This window comes from Bufo gargarizans, chromosome 5 (genome assembly GCF_014858855.1).
Source record: "Bufo gargarizans isolate SCDJY-AF-19 chromosome 5, ASM1485885v1, whole genome shotgun sequence".
In the NCBI taxonomy this organism is placed as follows: Eukaryota; Metazoa; Chordata; class Amphibia; order Anura; family Bufonidae; genus Bufo; species Bufo gargarizans.
In genome coordinates, this window is record NC_058084.1 from 110,070,390 (window position 1) to 110,090,742 (window position 20,353).

Below are 20,353 nucleotides of genomic sequence, written 5' to 3' on the forward strand. Positions count from 1 at the left end.
GGTGTGTCCTTTCTGCCTAAGCTCTCTCTCTCTCTCTCTTTCTATTACAGCTCAGTGGTGTGTCCTTTCAGCTGAAGCTCTCTGTCTATTACAGCTCAGTGGTGTGTCCTTTCTGCTGAAGCTCTCTCTCTCTCTCTCTATTACAGCTCAGGAGGGGAGTCCTTTCAGCTGCAGCTCTCTCTCACTATCAAAGCTCAGTGGTGTGTCCTTTCTGCCTAAGCTCTCTCTCTCTCTCTCTATTACAGCTCAGTGGTGGGTCCTTTCTGCCTAAGCTCTCTCTCTCTCTCTCTCTCTCTATTACAGCTCAGTGGTGTGTCCTTTCAGCTGAAGCTCTCTGTCTATTACAGCTCAGTGGTGTGTCCTTTCAGCTGAAGCTCTCTCTCTCTCTCTCTATTACAGTTCAGTGGTGTGTCCTTTCAGCTGAAGCTCTCTCTCTCTATTACAGTTCAGTGGTGTGTCCTTTCAGCTGCATCTCTCTCTCTCTCTCTATTACAGCTCAGTGGTGTGTCCTTTCTGTCTAAGCTCTCTCACTATCAAAGCTCAGTGGTGTGTCCTTTCTGCCTAAGCTCTCTCTCTATTACAGCTCAGTGCTGTGTCCTTTCTGCCTAAGCTCTCTCTCTATTACAGCTCAGTGGTGTGTCCTTTCAGCTGAAGCTCTCTCTCTCTCTCTCTATTACAGCTTTGTGGTGTGTCCTTTCTTCCTAAGCTCTCTCACTATCACAGCTCAGTGGTGTGTCCTTTCAGCTGAAGCTCTCTGTCTATTACAGCTCAGTGGTGTGTCCTTTCAGCTGAAGCTCTCTCTCTCTCTCTCTCTCTCTCTCTCTATTACAGCTCAGTGGTGTGTCCTTTCAGCTGAAGCTCTCTCTGTCTATTACAGCTCAGTGGTGTGTCCTTTCTGCTGCGGCTATCACAGCTCAAGGGACATGTCCTTTTGCTGCAGCTCTCTCACTATCACAGATAAGGGGGCACGTCATTCCTGCTGCAGCTCTTGCCCTGTCAGAGCTCAGAGGGCATGTCCTTTCTGCTGCAACCCTCTACCTTTCACAGCTCAGTGGGTATATCTTATCTGCTGCATCTCCCTCCCTGTCACAGCTCAGGCGGTATGTCCTTTCTGATGAAGCTCTCTCTCTATCACAGCTCAGAAGGTGCATCCCCTCTGCTGCAGCTCTCTCCCTGCCATAGCTCAGGGGGGCATGTCCTTTATGCTAAAACCCTCTCCTTATCACAGCTTGGGGGGTGTCCTTTCTGCTGCAGCTCACTCCTTGTAACGGTCATATCTACATTAGGTATGGCTGTTTGCAGTTGGTTACATGTGTGACCACCTCAGTGGGGGTACGTGCACATTTCTATACACATTAAACACCAGGGGGCTCCATTATAATGAAGTGAAGAGAATATCTCACAAATGGAGTAACAAAGTAAATTACAAAAGTGACTCGTTTTTCATGCTGAATTATATAAAAGTAACATTTAACCCCTTTAAAGTAGTCCTATTGTGCTCATACTGTCTCCGCAGAGTCCCCCCCACAGCAGTCATATCGTTTACCCAGTAGTCACAGTGCCCCCATAGTAATTCATGGATTCCTCCAGTGCCTTATAATGCTGCCACAGTGCCCGTACCGTGCCCACCGTGTCATAAAAGAACGCATAGCTTTAAACCTATAAAACATATGTTTGGACGTCCCGTACCTCTGATGTCATGGCACGTCCCAGGAAGCAGATGGCGGCAGCGCGGTGAGTGACGGGCACTGGTTAGGAGCCCGCTGTGCTGTAAGCTGAAGACATAAATATTCATGGTGCAGGTTTACAATCTCTCAGCGATTATCACACATCACTACGGACGGTTCCGGAGGGTCTCCGCCGACAAGTCAGTGTTACCCCATGTACTCCGACTCTAGTATAAACACAAGAGGATAAAGGGGGCAAATAACATACATACATCATCCCCCCAGCTACACACCAGAAGCGGCAGTCCTCATACATATATATCTGGGGGGGCGGCCTTAGGCTGGATGGTGCCCTGCCTGTCCAGTCCTTTTATATTGATGGACTATCCTTAAAGGGGTTCTGTTATGAAACATATTCTACTTTTCATATTTCCTATTTATCAAACCAGCACCTGGAACTGAATACTTTTGTAATTGCATGTAATTAAAAAATTGGCATAGCCAGCGAGCTAGTCAATGAAATGTATATGCATAGCGCCACCTGCTGTTTGTTTGTTTTTTTATTTCTTGTCCATCTCACTGAGCTGGTCGCACATACTCAGTTTAAAACTTCAACTGTCACCAGTCATATGTTACAGGAAAAAAGCTGCAGCAGAAAGTACACGTCCCCCTGAGCTTCCAGGCCTAAAATAATCTAGCAGAGCAATAGGAGCAATGAAGGGGGAGATCTCTGGATCCATGTCAGGTACAGGGCTGGGTCTAGCTGTGTTAGAAAGGTATTGTCATGTACTATATGATGTCTGATTTCAATTTTTTACATCAATCATGGCATAACCCTTCTACGATTGGTCATGGATACCTGATCAGCGGTGGTCTGATACCCCCAGCAATCAGCTTCAGCGCTAGTAATAGGCACCTGACACAGCTCCATCCGTTGTGTAGTGGCCAGCCACAATGGATGGACCTGTGTAGTTCCACCAACTATTTTCAGCACCAGAGCTGATGGGAGGGGATGCGCGGCGCTGGACCCGCAGTGAGCAGAATCCTGAGGATTGGCCATCAATATAAAATTTCTAGTGCGCCCTTAAAGGGACCCTGTCACTGGGATTTTGTATATAAAGCTGAGGACATGGGCTTCTAGATTGCCGCTAGCACATCCGCAATATCCAGTCCCCATAGCTCTGTGTTCTTTTATTGTGTAAAAAAACGATTTTATACATATGCAAATTAACCTGAGATGAGTCAGGTACAGGACACATCTCAGGATAATTTGCATATGTATCAAATCTTTTTTTTTTTTTTTAACTCTGTAATATGTTTTATCAGTGAGAAATGCCTTGTTCTATGGAGAGGGGAGTGGTGTCACGCCCTGCCCTGTGGGTCTTCTGAGGAGATCTGTCAGAGTTGCTGCACGTGACTCGATCTGACAGTTTGTTTATTTGTGGGTTTGAGCTGAATCCCACCTCCTCCCAGGTGTTGCTCTTTAGGTAATTGGTGAGGCTATTTATTCCTCCCTCTCCCTATAGCCTTTGCGGGTTATAGTTCTGCCTTGTGTGAGCTCTGGGTGTTTGGTGGATCGTCTGCTCCAACACATCTTCAGATAAGTCCTTTTCCCTTGTTCCTTCTGTGTCTGTTTTGACTAGGCCTCTAGGGTGACACTAGCTCCTTCGGTTGTTGAAGGAGCTGGGTGTCTTTCCCTCTTCCCTACAGCTGAGGGTTTGGTTCAGTGTATCATAGTCTTAGGTACATGGGCATGTGCATATCTACCATCGAGGTATGCACATGGGCATAGCAGCTTAGGGAAAGAGTTTTAGGGATTGCAAGGAGATGACCCCTTTGTTCCCTAGCATTTGGGGCCTAGTCAGTTGTTTTGTTTGCCTTGCCGTGTTCTGTTTCCTTCCCTTATCTTACCTACCGTGACAAGTGGGTAGGAGTGAGGAGGACACAGACAAAGAGACACAGCACCGCTACATAGGAAGGTTATAGCTCATCACAAGTGCATAATTCACAAAAATACAGGTTAGTACTTCTTAGTAATGTCCTCCATTAGGCCTCATGCACACGACCGTTGTTGTGTCCCGTGTCCGTTGTTTTCCGTTTTCCGTGATTTTCTGCTCACCCATTGACTTTCAATGGGTCCATGGAAAATTTGGAAAATGCACCATTTGTCATCCGTTTCCGGTCCGTGAAAAAAATATGACCTGTCCTATTTTTTTCACGGACAGCGGTTTGCGGACCCATTCAAGTCAATGGGTCCGTGAAAAAACACGTGTCCGTTTTTTTTTCTATTATTTGCAAGGCAAACTTGACTTAGATTTTTTTTCACTTTCCTTCATGTCTCGTGATCCTCCAAAAATCAAGGAAGGCACACAGAAACAAAGACGGACACGGATCACGGAACAACGGAACCCCGTTTTGCGGACCGTGAAAAAAAATGTCGTGTGCATGAGGCCTTACCCTGGGGCTGCTTCTGAATGACTGAGAGACAGTTAGGAAGGAGATTTCCTTCAACTTTCTGTATGTGCAGTGGATAGGAGCTAGTCTCCACTCACCATGTCTAAGAGATATTCAGCAAGTAAAACTGCTAAAAATGCCAGATACAAGTGATATCACGGGCAGAAGTCGTGTTATTACTCATGTACACACACTGTACTACTGATTAATGCAAAGTTTATTGAAAGCTCAGCGCCGCTTTAACAGGGAGAGTAGAGTTAAATAAGTCACTGTCAGACACGTCTGCCAATGGATTATCTCCTGAGAACAAAAGGATAGGGCATGTTGAAAACTAACAGCCCAGTCCTTCTCTCCCATCTGGGAAGAGTCATTAGAAGGTTGGCCATTCCCACCAAAATTGACATTTAATTACTGTGTATGGCCAGTTTGAACTTTTTAGGAGCAGCACAATCTACTGCTAATGTTTGCCAATGGAGATGGCATTGGTGAGAGCCCGCTTTGATGCACCTGTTAGCAATGGATACGGTTGAAATGGTTTCTTAGAAAAAAAAAGTATCCCATTGCGAAAAAAAAACATCTCTGCAGCTAGGGCCATTAACCCGTATATATCCATGTTAAGTAACATTCTGGCCAAAGTGCAAAATTCTCCATAGAGATAAGAGGAGCAGGAGTTTGGCCGAAACTTAGATTTTGAGTTATGGCCACAGAATGTGCTTTTAAACAGGTTATCCCACCAAAATAATTTATCGCTTATGCACTGGAAAAATCTGCAACTAAGGCTACTTTCACACAAACGTTTTTTGCGTTCTGTATACGGGCTGTTTTTTTTAATTCCTTATACAGTCCGTATACGGAATCATTCATTTCAATGGTTCCGCAAAAAAAAACGGAATGTACTCCGTATGCATTCCGTTTTCGTATTTTAGTTTTTCCGTTCCGTTGAAAGATAGAATATGTCTTATTATTGCCCGCAAATCACGTTCCGCGGCTCCATTCAAGTCAAGGGGTCAGTTTTTGCGGAACCATCAATTGAAAATGTTTTTTAATGTAATTACTGTATACGGCATACGAAAAAACAGAACGGAAACATTACTGAAACAAAAAACGGAAAAACAGATCCGTTAAAAACGGCCCGCAAAACACTGAAAAGGCCATATGGCCGTGTGAACGAGCCCTAAATCTGCGTTTTCCACTGCAGAATCAGTTTCCCATTGAATTCAATAGAGAGTGTCCACAACACATTATTTACGCTGCAGAATGTGGGGATAGACAATTTTCAGCCCCATAGGATAAGATGGGGGAAGTCTGGATGTTGCGGATTTCACCACGTGTGAGGGCACCTGTATTGGACTGATGGATCGTTGTCTAGGTCAGCCCCCAAAAAGTGAACGGAACAGAGGATGACATGTGCACTACCTGTCCAATCAGAGAGGGGGCTTGTGGACCCTTAGCTGTTAGGATTGTGGGAGGTCCCAGCGGTTAGATCCCCAACGATCCAATATTTATCAATTCTAATTTTATGAATGTTAGAAATCATAGAAATTTATAATTGTATAAATTATCTTTGTGAAATAACCCCTTTAATTAAACTACGTGGATGTTTATGCATCAACAAGTCTCATATTGCTGTGTAAATGGGTCAAAGGGCCCTAGGCACTCACCTAATTTAAAATTAGGATAGATGAAACCATAAGAAGATCCATTAGTGCCTACTTGCTGACAGTTTCAATGCAACAAAACTAAAACGAAAATCGGCAATGTAATATATTTGCGATAAATTCGCGATTAGAATATTCAACTCTATTCGCGAATACGAATATATAGCACTATATTCTAAATATTAGCGAATTCTCGAAGTGGCGATATTCACGATTAAAATTCGTGATTCGAATATTCGCGCTCAACACTACTCTGTTATAGGAGCAGAACAAAGAAAATAACAAATGCCGGATTTGGTACATTACTGACCGCAACGGAGTCAAACAGATCCCATGGAGCATAATGGGCTCCATTCAGTTTCCTGTTTGGGAGACATTTTTTAAGTGGTCCAATATTTTTTACGAAATCTGTGAAGGAGCCCCCAACTGAGCCTCCGACGCAGATGTGCTCATGTCCTTAGATCTTTTTTCACACAAGCGATATGGATCTGTTCAGAAAAAAACGGATGGTTTTGCACCCAAGTTCAATCAGATTTTCCTGCTATTGCGTTCAATGTTTCCGTTTTTTTCCCAGCTGGATTGTATCCGGATTGCATGGATGTGAAGAAAAAACTGAAGAATAACAATCTACATCTTGTAAAACCATCAGTGACAAACGCATTGCATCCGGATGCCTTGAGTTTTTCACACAAGCCCCATTCACTTCTTTGAAACGCACAATATAGAACATGCTGCGATTTCTCCTGGACGCAGAGATGGTGTGCAAAAAACTCCGCTCATGTGCACAGACCCATGGAAATGAAAGAAGCTACACACATCCGGACGGAAAAGGTCTTAGACCCCTTTCACACGGGCGAGAATTCCGCGTGGGTGCAATGCGTGAGGTGAACACATTGCACCCGCACTGAATCTGGACCCGTTTACTCCAATGGGGCTGTGCACATGAGCGGTGATTTTCACACATCACTTGTGCGTTGCGTGAAAATCGCAGTATGCTCTATATTGTGTGTTTTTTCACGCAACGCAGGCCCCATAGTAGTGAATGGGGCCTGTGCAAGTGCGGATGCGGTGCGATTTTCACACACGGTTGCTAGGAGACGATCGGAATGGGGACCCATCATTATTATTTTCCCTTATAACATGGTTATAAGGCAAAATAATAGCATTCTTAATACAGAATGCTAAGTAAACTAGGGATGGAGGGGTTAAAAAATAAAAAACAATTAATAAACTCATCTTAATCCACTTGAACGCTCAGCCTGGCATGTCTTCTTTCATTTTTGGTGAAAAGGACCTTTTTACCGTCACTGCGCTCATCACATGGTCCATCACATGGCCCATCACCATATGATGAGCGCAGTGACATCATCAAAGGTCCTTTACCCAGGTCCTGAAGAAAGTAGAAAGAAGAGGAGATCCGCTACGCGATCAAGTGGATGGGGTGAGTTAAATTTGTTTATTATTTTTAACCGCTTAACGGACATTTTACTAAGCATTCTGTATTAAGAATGCTATTATTTTATAGAATAATACAATCTACACAAGACCGATCCCCTAACTTTTGTGAAGAAGTTCTGGTTTGGGTACCAAACATGCCGATTTTTCTCACTCGCGTGCAAAACGCATTAAAACGCTTTGCACTCGCGCAGAAAAATAACGCATTTTTCCGCAACGCACCTGCATCTTGTCCGGCCCTCACACGCGACGCCCATGTGAAAGAGGCCTTACAGATACGTATACAAGAACATAGACGTTATTGGAAATTTTTGCTAAAAAGAAGCAAAGAAATAAAGTTAATCGTTATCTCTACACCCGAGCTGTCGGAATATTCCGTACTCTTATTGTTTTAATAAACTTTTAGTAAATTGCCCCTAATTCCCATACACTCGTTCCACCGAGACAAGTCCCACTGCGGAGGAAAGGAGAATAAATCTTTCTTAATGACCCTAAAAAGAGTGGATGTGATTTAGTAATAAGTACTTTCCAGCTAGAACTGAAATGACCTCCAGTAAGGGATTATAAATCTACAGTTTGGCTTCTAAAATATCATGACCTTGCTGGATAGTTCAATGCACAAGGTATTAATCAGCGAGCTCCACAGCTCAACATGAAAAGGTCGGTGGGATTCGGAAGCGCTGGCGTGTAGAAGACCACGAGGTAAAGCAGTAATATGGTCTTCTAAGTCCTGCTCCTCGGGGAGAGGAGATTATTTGTAAAAGACTCCCCAAAGAAGGCTGATTTCAGGGGTGTGGACCTTCCAATAAATGGACCCAGAAGACACATTTCCCAATCACGACTGTTGTCACACAAACGATAGGACATTCTGAATCCCCATTCACACAGAGCCCCTTCCATGTTTCATCTCTGATCTATCCCTGGTGGTTTGTAGCCTCCATTGACTTCAACAGGAAAAAAGAACGCTAGGGGTTCTTCATCAATGAAGAGAGCCGACCTTCACATCTGGTATCGCCTTTCCCAGGTTTTCTGGACTTTCCTGGTTGCTGCTTAGGATGTAAAATATAGGCACATATTAACCTTTTAAATTCCATCTGTGTGGTGGTCCTGTTTACACCGCTAAAGCAATCATGTGCCGTACTAAAGGCAGTTGCTGCAGCCAGAGCTTGGGGGTGAATTAAGGTTGGAAAAGAACCTGTCACCTCTCATGAAATGTCCGATTTAGTTTGAATCACCTATTTCCATAATTGTAGGCTGTTCCGTTCCTCTGTTATTCCTCTATTAATGGATGCTACTATTCCCCTGTTCAGAGGGGTGTGACCCTACACATTCTGACACTGCCACCTTATACTATGTAGGGACGCACTCACACCCTGTGTCGTAACACTCAGTTGTCAATTTATCATGCATTTCAATTAGGAATAACAGAGGAATGGCAGAGCATAGAGTTCTAAGAAAAGATGCTCCACCACTGTCATTAGTTATTAAACCAGACATGTCAGATGAGATGAGAGGGCCTCTATTCCTTTATACAGTAGGAAACAGTCCTATCTTCTCAATAGTCCATATGTAAATCTAGTCTAAGCGGCACGATCCGTGACTACTCCCATCCTTTTGACTGATGAGATTGGATTGCTCGGGGTCCCTTTTTTCCGCCATCACCATTGTCCTAATGTCACCTGATATTTTATTTCTATACAGTTTTTAATCTGCCGTGTGTCGGGGGGGGGGGTTCTTATAACTATGGAGTTTTCCCCAAAAATCTCAACCACGAAGGTCTCTGCAAACGGACCTGCACCGATCAAAATTCATTTTTCATAAGAAGTTAAAAGTTTCACTAAAGCGACCCTCCAGTTCAAGAAAAATAATTGATATTTGCTGGGGATGGAACAGAACATGTACACGGTGCCCTTCCTTTCTCCACTTCTGCCATCCAAGATGGCTGCCCTGTTCCTCGGACTACCTGATGCACACTGTGGATTTAGTAGTCCAAGACACTCCCTGCTGCCCTTGGATTGGTCATCTCTGCTCACATGGGCGGTGCTGGCCAATCCGAGAGCAGGGCTGAACAAGCAGGAAGTGCACCGTGTGCATCAAGTAGTGTGAGAACCAGTGCGGCCGTCTGGGATGACAGAAGAGGAGCCTGGGAACTGGTGAAACTGTGACTAAAAGGTGAGTGCCAGGTAAGTGTTCTGTTTGTTCCCCAGTAAATGTGATTTTTTTTTTTTCTTGAGCTGGAGGGTCTCTTTAAAAAGGGTTGTCTGTGTTCAGAGCTGAACCCGGACATATCCCCATCTTCACCCCTGATATTAGCATTTTTTTATGCTCCGATGCTCTTCTTTGTCCTGCGCTGAATTGTGCAGGGCAAAGGCATTTTTGGGGAGATCTGGTGATGTACCGTGCTCTCCATAGGGACTGCTAGGCAGAGGCTTCTGCCTAGCAGTGAGCCCAGTGATGTCACTGGCACTAATGGATGGGTTAGGGCAGTTGTAAAGTCCGCCCATAAGAGCCGGTGATGTCACCAGGAACACTGTTAGGTGGAAGCCTCCGCCAAGCTGTGTGCCAATGAAAGTAAACAAGAAAGCCCTGACCCTGCGCGATTCAGCGATTCGGAGCACGAAATTATGTTCAAATCAGGGGGCTGGAGGGGTGAAGATCGGGATATGTCCGGGGTCAGCTCTGAACCCGGACAACCCCCTTAAATTTCATATACATAACCAGCTGCCCCTGGATTGGCCAGCACTGCTCACATGACTGGTTCTGGCCAATCCAAGAGCAGAGCTGAAAAAGCAGGAAGTGTCTTGGCCTGGGCTACCGGTGCACAGTGTCTGAGAAGCCGTGCCGCCATCTTCGAAGAGTTGCCTGGGAACTGGTGGATCTGTAACTAAAAGGTAAGTGTTCTGTTTGTTCCCCAGTAAAGGTGAGATTTTTTTTTTTCATGAACTGGAGGGTCCCTTTAAATTCTATATACAACATGGGTATATATTATACCGCGCTGTCCTATAACCTAGTTACATTCAACCATCTATTCATTATGATTGGATTGCAGATAAATCCAGATGGCTATGGCTACCGCGGACGTTGTACCAGGTCAGGATGAAAAGCCCTAAATACACTGGTACTGTGCAAATACAACATCCCACTCCCCCCCCCCCCCTTCCTTTAATGAAATGAACAATCACACAATTGTAAAGCAATTTGAGAAGTGTTGGAGTGCAGCCGGCACACAATGCAGCCGCGAGCAGCCGCAGGAAGAAGAATGACATCTCTCTTTTGTTAGATTTATGCAAACTAGAGGGTTGTCAGAGAGATAAGGCTACAACACAATCCCAGAAGTGACAGCTCCTTCCACCAGCAAACAATGGACCGTGTACACACTCATCCGTACCGGTGGAGCGGACAGACCGGGGACAGGGAGTGAAGTGTCCATGATCCAGCAGGACAGTATCTAGCATTTATCACAATAACCCCACATGAAAATCATAGGCTACCGAACGCTCGGGTAAGAATGGGGCACAATCCATGAGGGCAACGGGCTATCACATGCCTGGGTAAGAATGGGGCACAATCCATGAGGGAGATGGGCTATCACATGCCTGGGTAAGAATGGGGCACAATCCATGAGGGCGACGGGCTATCACATGCTTGGGTAAGAATGGGGCACAATCCATGAGGGCGACGGGCTATCACATGCTTGGGTAAGAATAGGGCACAATCCATGAGGGCGACGGGCTATCACATGCTTGGGTAAGAATAGGGCACAATCCATGAGGGCGACGGGCTATCACATGCCCGGGTAAGAATAGGGCACAATCCATGAGGGAGATGGGCTATCACATGCTCGGGTAAGAATGGGGCACAATCCATGAGGGCGACGGGCTATCACATGCTTGGGTAAGAATGAGGCACAATCCATGAGGTGACGGGCTATCACATGCCCAGGTAAGAATAGGGCACAATCCATGAGGGCGACGGGCTATCACATGCCCGGGTGAGAATAGGTCACAATCCATGAGGGAGATGGGCTATCACATGCTTGGGTACGAATGGGGCACAATCCATGAGGGCGACGGACTATCACATATCCGGGTAAGAATAGGGCACAATCCATGAGGGCGACGGGCTATCACATGCCCGGGTGAGAATAGGGCACAATCCATGAGGGAGATGGGCTATCACATGCCTGGGTAAGAATGGGGCACAATCCATGAGGGCAACGGGCTATCACATGCCCAGGTAAGAATGGGGCACAATCCATGAGGGCGACGGGCTATCACATGCCTGGGTAAGCATAGGGCACAATCCATGAGGGCGACGGGCTATCACATGCCCGGGTAAGAATGGGACACAATCCATGAGGGCGACGGGCTATCACATGCCCGGGTAAGAATGGGGCACAATCCATGAGGGGCGATGGGCTATCACATGCTCGGGTAAGAATGGGGCACAATCCATGAGGACAACGGGCTATCACATGCTTGGGTAAGAATGGGGCACAATCCATGAGGGTGACGGGCTATCACAAAGCTACCAAGTTGGACATTTTTGCCCATTATGTTAAGGTTATGGGCAAGTGGTGAATTATATTCATCATTCTATGGATGGGGAATCTCACCTGAAAGTATTTTTGAAGATGCACATCAATGTCTATGGGCACCTCCAATGGACCATGTTGGTTCTTAGTTAAAGCTTCACTTCAGCAAACGGCATTTATCATGTGGAGGAAGTTAATAGAAGGCACTTACTAATGTATTGTGATTGTCCATATTGCCTCATTTGCTGGCTTGATTCATTTTCCCATCACATTATACAATTCTCGTTTCCAGGGGTTACAACCAAGCTGTAATCCATCAGCGGTGCTCGTGCTTGCACACGATTGGAAAAAGCATCGACTTCTCCTGTGGCCAGGACTGTGGGAGCAGTCATAGGCACGCATGCGCAGCAGATCCCGTTCTGGCCACCTCGTATGTACGGTGCTATTTCCTATAGTGTGCAAGCACGAGCACCACAGGGTGGTCGTAACCCCTGGATACGAGCAGAGTATAATGCGATGGAAAAATGAATCAAACCAGGAAAGGAGGCAACATGGACAATCACAATACATTAGTAAGTGCCCTGTATTAACTCTGCCTACATGATTTGCAGAAGCGAGATGACCCCTAGACTTTGTTACACTTTCATGGGTAAGCTTTGCAGACAGAATCACTAGACGGATTTCAGACAGCGATAACCTCTGCGGATAGTCACATGGAAGTGTCAAACCGCCTCCTGGAACCTAAAACCACTTCTGTGGGCAGATTAGATACGGCGTATCAGCGTTACCGTAGTCGTCGGACAGGAGAAGCATCAATTTGACAGCATGTCATGGAATACATTACACCCAGCAGTCTGGAGCCCTGACACCAGACACAGACAGGACATTGAAGGCAAGTTGACTGATCTCCTTCCAGCAGGAGGTCCATAGGAAAGTGCATGTATGGGGTGTACTCACCATCTGTAAAGTGCAGAGGAAAATCAGTGTACACCGTCCTGTACAGCAGCCCATGGCGAGGACTAGCACTCCCAATATCCGTGTCCTGCGGAGACAGCCTCAGGAGGAGGGTGGCTGGACAGCTCCTCAAGGCGTAGCTGCACTTTCTTAGAGATTCAGCACCTGCAGTGCCCTACAGATCCCTGTGTAGTAGTATCTCCTCCAGAGCTTCATTCAGCAGCTCCACCACAAGTGCAATCCTGCTTCCTAATCCCAGGACCTGAGCAGAGATCCCACAGAGCGGCCAAAAAAATCCCAAACACGGACCAAGCAAAGCGCAGATCTCCACAATCCAGACCTCTCCTTCCTTTCTTCTCGCTCACATCTGACTTTTGATGGCTATGGGCCGGATGAAGGCTCTCTGCCGCCATCTAGTGGACACAAAGGGAACAGCCTCAGCAGGCACCTGTGTTACAACTGGTGGATTTAATTAGGCTACTTTCACACTAGAGTTTTTCTTTTCCAGCACTGAGTTCCGTCCTAAGGGCTCAATACCGGAAAAGATCTGATCAGGCATATCCCCATGCATTCTGAGTTCAGTCTTTTTGACTGATCAGGCTTTTCAGAAAACCGTAGCATGTTGTATTTTTTCCTCAGGCTAAAAATCCTGAACACTTTGACTGAAAGCCGGATCCGGCCTTTTTCCCATTGACTTGCATTAATCCGGCGCCGTGTGTTCAGTCAAACCGGATCCGGCTTTTGCATGTTAAACCGGAAAAATGTGAAAAAAAAAGTTAAGTCCATGAATGGCGGATCTGTTTTTTCCAATGCATTTTTTCATTGTGATCAAAATCCTGATCAGGATTCAAATGTAATCCGTTTTCACACGTTTTTCCGGATCCGGCGGGCAGTTCCGCTGTCGGAATTGAGCGTCGGATTTAAACGCTAGTGTGAAAGTAGCCTAATCCGTTCAGGATGCATCAGGATGTCTTCAGTTCAGTCTTTTTGACTGATCAGGACGCAGATAAAAGGCTACTTTCACACTAGCGTTGTTTGAATCCGGCGAGCAATTCCGTAAAAATACAACTTGCTACGGTTTTCTGAAAAGCCTGATCAGTCAAAAAGACTGAACTGAAGACATCCTGATTAGAGATGAGCGAACTTCTGTTTTAAGTTCGGCGTCTAAAGTTCGGGGGCGGGTTAGCGGAGAATCCCGATCTGGAACCGGATATGGATTCCGACTTCCGTTGTGGTCCGTGGTAGCGGAATCAATAATCGGCCATTATTGATTCCGCTACCACGGACCACAACGGAAGTCGGAATCCATATCCGGTTCCAGATCGGGATTCTCCGCTAACCCGCCCCCGAACTTTAGACGCCGAACTTAAAACAGAAGTTCGCTCATCTCTAATCCTGATGCATCCTGAACAGATTGCTCTCCATTCAGAATGCATGGGGATAAAACTGATCAGTTCTTTTCCGGATTTGAGCCCCTAGTACGGAACTCAGCGCCGGAAAAGAAAAACGCTAGTGTGAAAGTACCCTAATACCGCAGCATGCTATGGTTTTATCTCCGGTCCAAAAAAATGAACACTTGCCTGAATGCCGGATCCAGCATTTTTTTTCCATAGGAATGTATTAGTGCCGGATCCGTCATGTGCAGACCGAAAAAATATGAAAAAATAAATGGCGGATCTGTTTTTCCGGATGACACCGGAAAGACGGATCCGGCATTTCAATGCATTTGTAAGACGGATCAGGATCCTGATCCGCCTTACAAATGCCATCAGTTCGCATACATTTTCACGGATCCGGCAGGCAGTTCCAGCGACTGAACTGCTTGCCGTATTCCTCTGCCGCAAGTGTAAAATTGCCCTTACCGTTGTTTTTTTTTTTTGCATGGAGTTTCATTTCATTGATACAGTAGGGGAGATTTAGTAATCCTATAGCTGGAGTAAATTTAGACAGGTTTTCAAGACTTCAGAGCTATCACAGCGGCTCAGGCTGGATGATAAGTTTGGTGCAAGGCTTGGATTTGGGGGGCGCTATCTCTATTAGCAGAGTGCGCCTTAGTCGGCGTGAGGAAGCCTATAGGCAATACACACTACTCTGGAATTCTGCGAAAAAGGGATTCATTTTATTTATTATCCAAGTCATGTTTCAAGATCAATTAAAAGGGTAGAACATTATAGGGGTTGTCCGGGATTGGTGACACTGTAGTCACCTTAATTGTACATACATGCCTGCATTACCTTTATTTTCCTTTTCTGATGCCCCGGTTTCTAATCTCCGAATTCTGAGCCGGAAGTGCGGTTTCTCAACAAGTTAGTGACGTACCGGGCCCCCTTGTGGAGAGCGAAGCCTCTTCTTCCGCTTTGCAGGGAGCCCGGTGAGGTCACCGGCACCCATGGACATTATTCAGAGTGCAGGGAAGGCGGGTAGTAGGCGCAACAGACTGCGCTAATAAGTAACGCCTTTCTGGTCCGGTGACGTCACAGGGCATTGCGCAGCCTTATCTATGAAGATAGAGAGGAGGGATATGTGGGCAGGAGGCGGAATATCAATGAGGGGTGAGGATGCACGGAGGAGTGGAGACTGATCTGACTGACAGCCCGGGCGCCGCGATGCTGCGCTGCCTTGTGGGACCCAGTGCGACAGGAAGTTACCGCAGATATACACAAACATGTCAGTATTCAGTGGGGGACCGTGGGAGCACTGGAGAAGTGCTAAAAATACAGGAACACAACAGGGGGACCTTGATTCAGCCAGACATGGTAAAATATCATACCCCTTTAATTTATAGGATATCTACGTTACGTCTAGAGGCATTAGAGAAAGTGCTAGGCTAGACACTTTGGGGGTCACTTATTCTTCATATCCATAGGAGGATGCGATAAGTTTATGACGAGCATGCCGCATCATAAATTAAAGGGATTGTCCAAGTAATTTTTATTAATGATATCAGATCGGCGGGTGTCCGTCACCCATCACCCCTGCTCATCAGCTGGTTGAAGAGAAGGCGCGTGACGTGCCAGCGCTGCCTTTTCTTCATTGTTTACCTGCTCGCCTTCGCAACGGCAGCGGTGAACAGGTGTAATTACACGAAGCTGGGACGGCTCGTTCTTATACACTTGAATAAAAGTGAATGTGCCATTTGTCGGACCCCAGCCTATCTGATATTGATAACCCATCCTGAGGATAGGTCATGTAGGAGAGTCCCCGGAATAATAATGGACGGACGATACGTGCCACCAGAGGTCCTGGCCTCGGTGGAGTAAGAACCGGATCATTGCGGTTACAGCGGCGAATGCTGCTGGCGCAGCGTGTCCGGGCCGGTTCTTACTGTTCCCCACGGCCAGCCCAGGTTTTTGGTGGAGCTGGGCCTTTAAGAACCCAGCCTGCTGATGATGGGGGTGGGGTGTGTCTTGCTGTGCTGGAGATTTCCACAGACAGAGTGAGTGCTGGTGAAGGAGAGTCTGGGCGCAGCACACATTGAAGGATAGCCCTGGGACCTGTGGTGCTACGAGCCGAAGGGGCTCTGGCCTGAGGGAGACAAAGGCAGATAGCCTAGAAGCCTGCAGAACTGCTGTGGTCTGTCCAAAACAAGGTGACTCAAACCTGCTGTTTATTTCTATGGAAGGACTTTTGTTTTATGCACTATGTGGATATGCACCTGTGTGGTCTGCACATTGCCTGTTATGCCGTTGGTGTGAATAAAGTCACAGTGTATCACAAAGACTGTCTATGATTGCCTCAATACTGCCGCCGCTACCGTAGCCTACCACGAGCACATCCCCACAATTGGTGGCTTGGAGCGGGCATTCCTGCAGTGAGGCAGGCCTGAGGCAAAAGTTGTGTTGGACTGCATGTCATATATCAGGCCTGCAAGTTTTATGGTTCCTGACAAGATGGAGGAGGCCATTAAGCACCTGATTCAGAGTAATGTACAGCAGCAACAGGCATTGCAGGCTCAGAAGGAAAGACATGATGAGGCTATGTGTGCACAGCAGCAAACAAACAATCTCCTAATGCAGCAGCTGGTAGCCATGCAAGAGTCGGTGCGAACATCCCTGCAAGGAGTTTCAACTGCGACAACCCCGACTGTGTCTACCGCCAGGGACAAAGTCCGATCCGCCCTGAGGAAAATGGGTCCGGGAGATGATATAGAGGCATTCCTGATGGTATTCGAAAGAACCGCGGAGCAAGAGAGGCTGCCGTTGGAGCAGTGGGCCGAGGTGGTGGCGCCTTTTCTGGTGGGGGACGCACAAAAGGCCTATTTTGACCTCAGCTGCGATGAGGCCAAGGACTATGAGAGGCTAAAAACTGAGGTGTTGGCCAGGTTGGGGGTAAACACCTATGTGCGAGCGCACAGGGTGTATCAGTGGGTGTTTGCCGAGTCCCGATCCCGCCCGGTCACAAGCCTATGACTTACTTCACCTAGTAAAAAAATGGCTTCAGCCTGAAATATTGAGCACTTCTCAGATGGTTGAAAGGGTCGTGGTCGACAGGTTCGTGCGTACCCTCCCGAGAGCCATACAGCGCTGGGTGGGACAAGGCGATCCAGGCAACCTGGAACAACTGGTTAGCCTGGTGGAGAGGTATATGGCCACTCAGGATTTGGTGCGGGACTCAGCGGTACTACCGAAGTCACGTCAGCCCCCGTTGCCGACCCGGGATCCTGAAAAAGGGATCCCACCACATAAGGAGGGGAGTGGATCTCCAGTCCGTGGGAGGAATACCCTGGGGAGGAGGGAGGCTGCGAGGATCAGATGTTGGCATTGTCAGGACTGGGGACATGTGGCATCCAACTGCCCTAGGGCATCCGAACCCATGGACTGCGGGTTCGCTCGCCGGTCCTCTTTTTATGCCCAACCGGTGTATATAGCTGACCCCCTGCTGGCGGCGGACAACCCTCCGGTGTGTGATGTCGTTGTTAATGGACACTCCGTGCAGGCCCTGCTGGACTCTGGGAGCCTGGTAACTCTGGTCCATGAGTCGCTGGTAACGGAAAAACTCCCAGAAAGGCGAACCCTTACCATTGTCTGTATACATGGGGATCGCAGGGAGTATCCCACCACTAAGGTTACCCTGGCAGTGTGTGGAAAGGAGGTACCACATGTCGTCGGGGTGGGGAGACGGCTCCCTTATGCCGCAATATTGGGGAGGGACTTTCCCCTGTTCTGGACTTTGTGGAGGAACGGGTTGCCTACCTATGGGGAAGGAAAATGTCCAGGTCCCGAGCCCGAGGACCCCGAGGCAGGGACCCCAGCTGTAGGGGTCACCGTAGAGGAGGTAGAGTGTAACCCTGACCGGTTTCCCCTAGAAGTATTGGCGGGTGAGACAGTAGAAAGTTCGTCCATCCTGGATCTGGAGGTACCCCGAGAAACCTTCGGGACCGCACAGCTCCAGGATTCTACGTTATTGCGGGCTAGAGAAGGTGTGTCGGTGGTTAATGGTGTTGCCCAGCGTCCCGGCGCCGATACCGTATTTCCTCACCTGGCCTATAACCAGGACCTGTTATATAGGGTAGACAAGGTGAGGCAGGAGGTGGTGGAACAACTGGTGGTGCCCCAGCCTTACCGGCGAATGGTCTTGGATTTAGCGCATGCGCATGTGTTGGTGGTCATCTAGGGGTTAAGAAAACGCTGGAGCGAATTCTACAACGGTTCTATTGGCCTGGGATATATGAGGAAGTCCGGAGGTTCTGTCAGTCCTGTCCAGTGTGTCAGCTGACTAGCCCCCAACCTCACTATCGCAGTCCACTGGTACCTATGCCCATTATAGAGGTGCCCTTCGAAAGGATCGCCATGGATCTGGTAGGCCCCATTATTAAGTCAGCCCGAGGTCACCAACACATCCTGGTAGTGTTAGACTATGCCACTCGCTATCCGGAGGCGGTCCCATTGCGCCATACGTCGGCCAAGGTAATAGCTAAAGAGCTCATGAGTATGTTTGCCCGGGTGGGGATACCAAAGGAGATTCTGACGGACCAGGGGACACCCTTTATGTCCAAAGTAACAAAGGAATTGTGTAAGCTATTAAATATTAAACACCTGCACACGTCCGTCTACCATCCCCAAACCGATGGGTTAGTAGAACGGTTTAATAAGACCCTGAAGTCCATGCTAAAAAGAGTCGTGGCTAAGGACGGGAGGGATTGGGACTTACTGTTGCCCTATGTTTTGTTTGCGGTACGGGAGGTGCCCCAGGCGTCCACGGGGTTCTCGCCCTTTGAGTTGTTATATGGGCGACATCCCCGTGGGCTACTGGATATCGCTAAGGAAGCATGGGAGCAACAGCCTACGCCTCATAAAAGTGTGATAGAGCACATAGGAAAAATGCAGGACCGAATAGGGGTCGTGTTGCCGATCGTCCGTGAGCACATGGAAGCGGCACAACTGGCCCAGAGTCGGGTATATAACCGAACCGCCCGGGTAAGGACATTTCACCCGGGGGACCGAGTTCTTGTACTCGTGCCCACGGTCGAGAGTAAATTCTTGGCCCGGTGGCAAGGACCCTATGAAGTTAAGGAGAAGGTGGGCCCAGTTGATTACAGGATATACCAGCCAGGGAGGCGGAAGCCCGAACAGGTATATCATGTGAATCTACTAAAACCTTGGAGAGACAGAGAGAATTTGTTTGCAGACAGCCCGCCCTCTGTCGGGACGTCAGGGAGTGACCCGGGGTCACCAGGTGTTCCGGAGAGCGCCGCTGGGGTGACGATAGGGGACGGACTGTCGACCAAACAAGCACAAGAGGTGAAAGAATTTTAGTCGGAATAGGGACGTATTCTCTGACCTTCCTGGACGTACCACCTTGATCGAGCATGACATTATCACCGAGCCCCGGGTGAAAGTCCGCCTAAGACCATACCGAGTACCGGAGGCTCGGCGACAGGCCATTTCGCAGGAGGTAAGATCAATGCTACGTCTAGGGGTCATAGAAGAGTCAAAGAGCGAGTGGGCTAGCCCGATTGTCCTTATTCCCAAACCGGATGGTTCATTACGGTTCTGTAATGATTTTAGGAAATTGAATGAGGTATCAAAATTTGACGCCTATCCCATGCCTCGGGTAGACGAGTTGATAGAGCGGCTGGGAAAAGCCCGGTATTTTTCGATCCTAGATCTCACGAAGGGCTACTGGCAGGTACCTCTGACGGAGGCGGCAAAGGAGAAGACGGCCTTTGTCACCCCGGAGGGGCTTTTTCAGTATAGGGTGTTGCCTTTTGGGTTACATGGCGCTCCGGCTACGTTCCAGCGTCTGATGGATGTCGTCCTCAAGCCCCATCACCAGTATACCTCCGCGTATCTGGATGATATAGTCGTGTTTAGCCCAGACTGGGAGGGTCATTTGTCAAAACTTCAGGCAGTGATAGATTCTCTAAGGAAGGCGGGGTTAACTGCCAACCCAAAAAAATGCTCGGTGGGACTAGAGGAAGCTCGCTATTTGGGGTATGTGATTGGACGCGGAGTCATTAGGCCCCAAGTAAATAAAGTTGAAGCAATCCGGAATTGGCCCAGGCCTCGTACGTCCAAGCAAGTACGGTCATTTTTGGGCCTGATTGGGTACTACATGAGGTTCATTCCCCATTTTGCCACCTTGGCAGCCCCGTTAACCGGCCTCTTGAAGGGTAGAAAGTCGGTGATGGT

At 47.7% G+C, this 20,353-nt stretch overlaps 1 protein-coding gene across 1 annotated transcript in view; it reads right to left on the reverse strand.

The window, feature by feature from the left end:
- The window catches only part of NKAIN3 (sodium/potassium transporting ATPase interacting 3), a 589,073-nt gene extending 576,008 nt beyond the window's left edge, over positions 1-13,065 (reverse strand). The window contains exon 1 of the mRNA XM_044295284.1: positions 12,726-13,065. Coding sequence (XP_044151219.1) covers positions 12,726-12,779 — 54 coding nt within the window. The 5' untranslated portion in view covers positions 12,780-13,065. The remainder of the gene's footprint in view (positions 1-12,725) is intronic.
- Positions 13,066-20,353: the final 7,288 nt, after the last annotated feature.